Source organism: Onthophagus taurus, chromosome 1 (assembly GCF_036711975.1).
Source record: "Onthophagus taurus isolate NC chromosome 1, IU_Otau_3.0, whole genome shotgun sequence".
Taxonomy (NCBI): domain Eukaryota; kingdom Metazoa; phylum Arthropoda; class Insecta; order Coleoptera; family Scarabaeidae; genus Onthophagus; species Onthophagus taurus.
In genome coordinates, this window is record NC_091966.1 from 15,949,119 (window position 1) to 15,958,537 (window position 9,419).

Here is a 9,419-nt window from a genome sequence, read left to right on the forward strand (position 1 = left end):
AGATGAGACAAAGAATTAGAGGTTCTTTTATTTACGAATCTTCACTGGCATGTACTGCTTCATGTAATTTTGTAGAACACATTTGTTAGTGTAAGCTTGCTGTTCCAGAGTATTCGAAGAAAGGTCTCTTTTTAAATGATAAATAATTCATTTAATTGTATAGAATCTCGCATATCCTGGATGACCACAAGGAAGATATAGAGTTATATGTTTAACATTAAAGTTGTTGCGAACCAATATGGTTGCGAAGCAAATCGATTGCGAAGAATTAAAAAAGTCTTCTTCTTCTTCCTCTTTTTAAGGGCTTTGCCTTGTACTCTATAACCTAGAGACGTGGCTGGGATGATGATTTCAGTTTTGATACCACCTTGTGGATGGGCGTTCAGGAAGTCTGTTCGATGTTGGGATACCATCTCTTGCAATTTCCATGCGCGATGTCTGGTTCAGAACGATCGGACTGTATTCTGGACACCGCAGAGTTCTGTGATGTCTTCGCTTCTCTTATGGTCCTTCAGAGTGTAATCTTCTATGGATCACAGGGTCCTTATCTCTGCTGTTCGAATGATTTCTTCTGTTATAGAATTTTCAGCCCTTGTTTCCACAGTGTAAGTCATAACGGATTTTACTTTGTATAGCCATGTGTTTCTTTTGCCATATTATATCTTGGAAATACACCGATATTAAGGCTACTTTGGTTGTCTGAGCCTAACTTCCTCGCGGGGGTCTCTGCTATTTGTGATGCTAACGCCAAGATATTTAAAACTCATGACCTGCTCCACCCGTTTATTATATATCGCCAGTTTGCATCTTGTCGGCTCTTTCGATATGGATAGTGCTTTAGACTTTGCTACCAATATTGTCATGTCGTACTTGGCAGCTGTTTATTCAAATTGAAAGAGCGTTCTCTGCAGATTGTCCTCGTCCTCCAAGATCTACACGGCATCGTCTGCTAGCAGATTATCTTTCGTTCTTTATTCCCCAACCTTCCAATTTTCTTTACTTCATATTAGTTTGTCCATAATCAGATTCAAAGAGTATGGCTTAAGCTATCGCCTTGTCTTAGTCCTATCTGCATAGGTATTCCGTGTCTTTCTGCCTTCCCCTTGTATTTGGGTCCAATTGTCCGTATTTAACTCGACTATAATGATTTTTAAATCTGGATGCACATTTTTTTTCTTGAGGAGTCTCACAACGTCTGGAAGTGCTATGCGGTCAAAAGCATTCGTAAGATCTATGAAACACATGTATGTTGTTCTGTTGTATTCTATAGATTTTTCCACGATCTGTCTGATTGCAAAGATGGCGTCTATACGTCTTCCTAAAGCCTTGTTGTTCTTCGCTTAACCCATGAGAAGATATTTCTTCTTCCTCTCCTAATAGCGTGATTCCCCGATTGTTTACAGGGTCTTTTTTTAATTCCTTTTTTAAACACTGGAATGGTGACACTTTCTTTCCATTACGTTGGTATACTCCAGCACTCTATGATTTTCTTAAAGAGTACGTTTCACTGTTCCGCCAGACATGGTTCTCGACTGCTGTTGTCATGCTGTTCCGTGACAAGATTTGCTGTGTTGTTGTCAGCGCTGTAGAGTTCACAAAAGTGTTGTTCCTAATCATTTAGTGCTATTTTCGTTATGTTTATTGTTCGTTGATTGGTTTTTCCTGTTTCTTAACATGTTCCTAACCTTCTTCTGGCCTTCGTAAAGGTCATGTTCCATGTTTGCCGAGAACTTTTCCTAATGCGCTCTCTTGATGTATTTGATCTTGTTATTGACTGTATTTCTTACAGCTTTATATTCATCTAGTATTAAGCTTCGAGATCTGTATTTTAAGTATGCCTTTCATTTTTTATTTGCAAGTTCTTTGACCTCCTCTGTAAACTATGATTTCGTATTTGGTTTGGTAGATTTATTAGATATTCTTCTTCCCATAGCCTCTTCGGTGGCTTTGAATATATTACATTTTATTTTTTTCCAGGTAGCTTCAACATTGTCGGTTTCTAAAATGTGATTACTGTCTATTTTCTTATCGAGCCTTTCTTGGTATAATAGGTTTGTTGATGGGACTGTAAGTGATTGAATATTTAGTTTGCTGACTTTAACGGGTGTTTGTTTTTTGAAATGGTGGGTTTTCCTGATTATTTTGACCAGTATTTTGGGCAAAGTTTTGGTTAGTTCCAACGTTTGCGGAGGTTAAAACTCTGTCATCTTGAATTCTATTCTGATTTTTGACCTCGAGTATTTTCAAATGTGAATTTGTGTTGAGGCTTGTTAGGAAAAAATGTATTATTAATTCTCAGTTCCTTAACTGCCCATAACTGAGTTAGCTGTTCTCCTCTTTCATTGCTAGTTTCTTCATTAACCCGATTTTTTTCACCAGGTATTACAGTGCCTCCAATTCGGGCGTTAAAATCTCCAAGTATGATCACCTCTCATCTTGTCTTGAGATGTCTTGATGTAAACGTTCATGACTTTTTTCCCAAAATTCTATAACATTTCAAATACCTCTGTCAACAAATGTATCATTTTATAATTGTTAATGTTTTAAATTAATGCTAAATATGCAACCATGGTATTTATTAAGCGAATTTTTTCTGCTCACTTCTTAATTGTTTCTGTCCTGCAATATTGTTTCAGGAAACTTTGTAGGAAACTTCGATGCATTAAGCTTTGTCATCTGAAATATCAAATAATGTCTTAGCGATATGATTCACAAGTAGATATGTCGTTATTACTAATAAATTGAAGCATCGACTTTTCTAGTAGATTCCTTACAATATTAGAAAGGATTCCTACTTATATGTTGTACATTATACCTTTATTAATATTGAATGAAAAGACAAACCAATTATTGGAGACTACATGCACAATTTGCATAAAAAACTCCTACGGGCTTGGGCTTCCAGGTTCGTGTAAAGGCGCTGATATTGTCATATAACGCTTTATCTTAGACAAACCAAGTCTTCCGACGAAAGAAGAAAATTTTCAAATAAAAACGCTTTGATGTGCGTACACACATGTGTTGGAGTAATTACTTGAGTATTATTTCAAAACATTATGTCTATGTTTCAATATTTATTTACGAATCGATTATAAAAGGTTTCAAATAAGATCAATTTAAGAGAATTCTTTTTTCTGCCACAAAAAAATTAATAACAGTAAAAACAATACCTAGGTAAATTAGTACTGTGATATAGGAACAAAAAATTTTTGAAGTTTTGATTTGTTTGCTTTTGTACTCTTCATTTTAACCCCTTTCAGTTACGCATTTTATTTACCATTTATAAAAGGTTTTTGGCTATAAAGACATGAAGTTAGACACACTTTTCAACAGATGACACTACGTTTACCTAAAATAGATATGTGTGCATACAGTCAAATCTGTAAACTAATAAAAATACTGTTTTATTGCATGTGTTACACTTTGACGTTTTCTATCCTCTCTCTTCAACGGTTCTTTAGACAGTTAGCGGTCCCTGGCCTCCTTCAATTGTCGCCTCTAAGCCTTTCTGTCCATAGCCACCCTCCTCCAGTTTCTAGACCCAAGCATATTCCTGGCGTCGTTGTCCATTTAGTCTTCCAATCTTGCTCTCGGCCGTCCTCTAGATCTCGTACCTTGCATTCTCTTGTTCAGCAGTTACTTCGATATCCTTTGATCCTTCATCCTGACCACATGACCTTTGCAATCTCTGGATCTTGATATACTCTAAAAACATTGGCTTCTTATAGTAGCTGTATAGTTCCTGGTTATATTGTGTTCTCCACATATAATTCTCATATATTGGGCGTACAATCCTTCTCAGGATCTTCCTCTCGAAGACATCTATGCTGTTTGCCTGTGTTGGCGTCCAGGTTATTGTAGGACTTAAAAATTATTGGAACTGAAAATTTCTGGTTATTGGAACCAGAACTTTATGTTATTGCATAATACGCTGTTTTGGCTAGCAGTATTCTTCTTCGTATTATTTAATCTCGAGACCACGACATTGCCTAATCTACATCATTATTTTTGTTTTCTCCTATATTTGTTCTAAGTCCCACCGGCTTCACCACGTTCTACATTTTCTGTGGGTTTCTTCTGCATCCCTTCTTGTTCGGTTGTACTGATTTGTTTATCAGTAGATTCGATCTTCTTATTTTCCTATTTCGTATCAGATGCTTCAGTGCCACATCAAACAACGTTGGCGTCAGCTCATTCCTTGCTTTAGCCCTCGGGTAATATTGAATGTACGACAGAAGCTTGTGTATTACTTAATATTGCTCGTATCAGTCTAACACTTTGAAGTCACTGTGTAAAATTATAGACACGGTGATTGAACGAATTAATCTATTCCGCAATATAGATGGTGTGTTAAAAGTCGAAGACTTATTTATTCTGGAAAATATAATTTTGTTTTCTCTTCAAAGTTACTTGATGACACATTTTTCTTACTGCTTCATCTATATTATTTCCATGCACTTTATTCACTGTCGTGTTGTGGTCATACAGTTCTTCGTCCAAATCTAAAAACTCCACATCATCTGTACAGGGTGATTCTCAACCTATACGCATATACTTGAGTTATTCCTCATGACAAATAATGACTCATAGATGAAAAAAATTGTAGTAAAAGTTTTTTAATTTTTAATAATCGGCGACATCTAGATAATGTGTTTCCTAGAAGATGGATAGGTCGAGATAGTCCAATGGCCCGGACTCAATCCTCTTGATTTTTACTTTTCTGGTCACTTAAAAAGCATAGTGTACGTCACGGAAGTTAATACTGAGCAAATATTGCAAAATCAGGTAGATGCTGCTCTCCAGACAATCTGCCAACACCCCGGTTTAAGCTGTGCTAGTAGGAGATTGGATTCGGGGAGCCGAATTGACAGAAAATATGGGAAATAACTTCGAACACTTGCTGTGATGTTATTTTAATATGTTCTATGTATTCTTGATTTGTAAGTAAATATCACAGATATCTATGAACCAGAAAATCTTTTACTACAAATTTTTTCGCCTATTAGTCATTATTCGTCATAGGGAGGAAATCCCCAAATTAATGTGTGTAGGTTGAGAATCATCCTGTATATTCCCATTCGGTAACACCTCAAAGCTTTTCTTCGATGAGAAGGTCGTCTTTTCTAAATTTGCAGAACGTTCTAACAACTGTCATAGAGTGTACACATTAAATATCTCGCTCAGCTAACATGATCTAAAATCAGTTTTTTTCAAATAATGTGACGTCTATATGTAGATAGAGATGCGTACTTCTATGCACTACATAAATTAGATGCTGATGATGCTACCTGATTTAGCAGGGGTAAATAATCTTAATCGGAATAGGGCTTCTTCATCTTTTAGCTCTGGTTCATAAAGGGTATGCTCTCATTCCTATTAGCTTTGAGTTTATCTCTGAATTAAAATTGTTTATTAATGTTGACATGAAAGTTTTTGTAAACTTTTTTATATCTTTGCTTAAAATAATCCACCGAAATGCGTAAATAACTTATATTGTGAGATATCTAAATTTTCTTAAGGTCTAGAATAGGTGATTTATGCAGTGTATTTCCAAGTATCTTCTTGGATTTTGAAATCTATGCGACGTAATTCGAAATCCATCTCGTATAATTCTAACCATCCTCTATATGATTTGTGTAATGTGTTTACAGATTTCTTCTTGAAGTCTGAAATCTGGGATTTGGGAAATGTAAATTCAAACGTCTGAAACCTCTCTTTTAAAAAAATCTTCTAAAGATTTCTGGAAATACTTATAGACTTTGGACATGGATACATAATATACAATGTAATTCCAAACTTTTTCATGGATTCTAGAATATGTATTTTGTTCCGTGTTCTGTATGTTGCAATTCCTTATATTTTTTATTGAAGCCTCAAATAAATCGCGAATTCAAGCAAACTATCTTTAAGCTATTTTCGCTGTGTATTAGAGTTCTAGACTTTTTCATACCGGAGTATGTGTTCTGGGCGAAACGATTCCAGACTACTTCTTATGTTCTGAAATTTATGAAGTATATTTTAAACTTCGTTCATGTCCCTAACTTGAAACTCTGAATTGTCAAAGAAGAAACATCGCAACCTTAGTATATTAAGCAACTATTGCATCTATCTATCGATTGAAATTATGTTAACTTCCTTAAGATATCTAATGCAACATCTCAATAATCTGATATGATATCGAAATATAAGCTTGAAATTTAAATTTAACCAACAAAAATTCTTAAAAAAAAACACAATTGTCTGTTTCCTCATGTCCAAGAAATTAGCGATTATTGTGGTTTTGGAATTGAATTTATTTAGTTCACTTACTTCAATTTACTTTGTTGTGTGTCATAAAAACCACTAATTTACAATAACACTTAAATCCCATTATTTTTAACTGGGACAAAAGACTAATGGGTTCTTCTTAACATTAACATTTTCGCTGCAGCCAACTTTTTTTATGGAATAACATCATTAAGAAAGCTTATAACATAGCGAAGATGTTAAGAGTCACAACTAATTTTCTTAAGAATGAAATCAATAACTAACAAAAAATTAATTTTATCATAAAAATTATTAAAATATCGTTCACTTTCATTTCATTTCTTCACAAAAACAATTATAATTTTTTCTAGATAATAGAATATCCAAATGAGTCTCAAAGATCCGATTTAAATCAAACCGATTTAATACGAAGGAATAGCGATGAATTTTGGATTACAGAAAATAATACGTTATCGAGTAGTCCAAGAAAACCTTGGTCGTTTAGATTTAGAAAAAATAGTAGGAAATCAATCGATGAAACTTCTTATTCTGAAAACATGAATAATGAATACCCCGAATTTATAGAAAAAATAAAAGATATCACTGTGATGGTCGGTTCACGAGCCGTACTAAAATACAAAGCAAGTTTTTCGAGTAAAAACGTTTATAGTACATGGAAAAAAATCCAACCCGATTCTTGGATAATAAGAAATAGTGGCAGAATTCTTGTTAGTCAAAACGAAGATGGGGAAGGTTTGTTAATAATAAATAACGCAAAATTAACAGATTCCGGAGTTTATGTTTGTACGTTGTCAAATGATAATATTTACGCTGAATGTTCAGCGACTTTAACCGTTTTGGATTCAGATATTATCCCCGAATTAAAAACTCAAATTGTATCTTGTTCAAGCGTCGCTTTAGAATGGGAAAACTCAAACCACAAACAATTTTTAATCGAATACTGCAAAGTTGGAAGTGGAGAATGGATTTCGCCTAATAACAACATCCCTATATCAAGTCATAATTTTCTCATTGAACATTTAGTACCAAGTGATACTTACAGCTTTAGATTATTAACATTTCCAAGTAGACAAGTTGGACTACCAAGCGCAGCCGTTACTTTACCAGTTGCCGATAATTTAAGATGGCAACAAGAACAATTTAAACGAAGATACATTGAATTAGAAGAACTCAATAGAGGAAGATGTGCAATTGTTAGGAAAGCTCAAGATAGAGGAACGGGACAAGAAGTTGCTTTGAAACAAGTTTTTAGAAGAAAACAATCCCATCAGGTTACCCAAGCTGAATACAGTTTACTTGTTGGGTTGCAACATACAAATATTGTACATGCCATGGCTTTATTTGATAATGCACCAGTTCCTGGAATTGATACTATTGTTTTAGAATTGTTAGTATGGATTTATTAAAAAATCTTATAGGTTTTAAGAATATTTTTATATTTTTTAGGGTGCATGGACCGTTATTATTTTCATATATTGTTCAAAATGATTCGTATACAGAAGGGGAAGTATGTGGATACTCTAAACAATTAGTTCTTGCTTTAGCTTGGTTACATAAAAAAGATATCGCTCATTTAGATATAAAGGTAAATAAACATTAAATAATTTTAAATTATATTTAATTAATTATTCTTGTAGCCTGAAAATATAATGGTAGATTTAAACCACGATCATCCAATATTAAAATTAGTAGATTTTGGGGATTGCGTAAACACATCAAAAAACGTAATATTACCACCAACTTGTTTAGAATTCGCATCGCCAGAGCTAGTTTTGGGGCAACAAGTCGGGAAACACACTGATTTATGGGCCGTTGGAGTTTTGGTTTATGTAATGTTGAGCGGAGTTTCGCCATTTTTAGACGATTCTGTTGAAGAAACCACTGCGAACATTTTAAAATGCGACTTTTGTTTCCCTGAAGATTATTTTACGACTGTATCAGATAAAGCAAAGGCTTTAATTAAATTATTACTTAATTTGGTACCGAAACAAAGAATAAGTATGGAAGATTGTTTACAAAATCAATGGTTTGAAAATGTAAGAATGAATTTTTAAATTGGTTTTTTAATTTATCTTAATTTTTATTTTTCTTTTCTAGGAATCAAATTTAAATATAATATGTTCTTCAAGATTGCGTGCTTTTTTACAAAGAAGACGTCGAACTGCACCTTCTTCAAATTTGCCAATTAATAACGTTAATGTTTAATTATTAATTTTTTTTTATATAAAACTTGTGATTTGTAATTTTTAATCATTTTAGAATATCTGTGTTGTTGTTTTTTTTCAAAATAAATTTAATTTTAAGCTATAGTTAACTAGTCACTTATAATCAAAACTATGATCTGGTATTGATCACCTACTAATAAATTTCTATTAATTCTTGTAATATCATATCAATATTCTTGTAATATTTTATCTTTCTATCCGTGTAACATTATTTTTTGTAAATATTCTCCATTGTATCCTTAAATTTAAATTTTTTATGTGCCTTTACTGTTTTTGTGTCCCACAATTTTGTACTCTAAATAAAAAATAAAAAAAAGGAAAATGTGGACATTTATTTAAAATTCACTAATGCAGTTTATATCTAGTATTATTGTATATTTGTTTGACACTGATAGAGTAACAGCATTTGCAAAACGTCCATTGATATATGATGAAGAATTAATTTAAAAAAATAGGGGAATTTACAAATACAGCTGACACTTACAGATAAACCACTTCCGGTTACGCAATTTTATTGAAATTTTATGTTTGAACGTTTATCATGATTATGAAGGCTTATAATAACATGTTAATCGTTCATCTCTAGAGTGTAACTTTATATGAAAAGATTTACTTAGTTAATAAATGTTTACATATTTTGCGGTAAAGTAAAAATCTAAAATAATTACAATTAACAAGTTGATGGATTAATCTCGTATATGAGATTCGACTGCAACATAAAATGCAAGACCATAAAATTTGATTTTCTAATACATCCTTTTATTATCTTTTAATTATCTACCGCTGTTTATTTCTTTTGCACGTTCATTAACACAGGTAGCGGCATAATAACATGGAACATAACCTTTTAATTAATGAAATTTGATACTATAAGGTTCCTTGCAGCTGTTTTTAAACAGTTAAACTGCTCAATTTTGAAGTTCCGTT

The 9,419-nt window shown here is 33.0% G+C and overlaps 1 protein-coding gene across 7 annotated transcripts in view; it reads left to right on the forward strand.

Annotated features, from left to right (window-relative positions):
* Window positions 1-8,574, forward strand: part of LOC111429585 (trio Rho guanine nucleotide exchange factor) — a 232,834-nt gene extending 224,260 nt beyond the window's left edge. For all 7 annotated transcript variants that reach the window (XM_071197653.1, XM_071197666.1, XM_071197664.1 and 4 more), the window contains 4 exons: window positions 6,618-7,654; window positions 7,714-7,852; window positions 7,905-8,303; window positions 8,365-8,574. In XM_071197653.1, coding sequence (XP_071053754.1) covers window positions 6,618-7,654; window positions 7,714-7,852; window positions 7,905-8,303; window positions 8,365-8,472 — 1,683 coding nt within the window. In that variant the 3' untranslated portion in view covers window positions 8,473-8,574. The remainder of the gene's footprint in view (window positions 1-6,617; window positions 7,655-7,713; window positions 7,853-7,904; window positions 8,304-8,364) is intronic.
* Window positions 8,575-9,419: the final 845 nt, after the last annotated feature.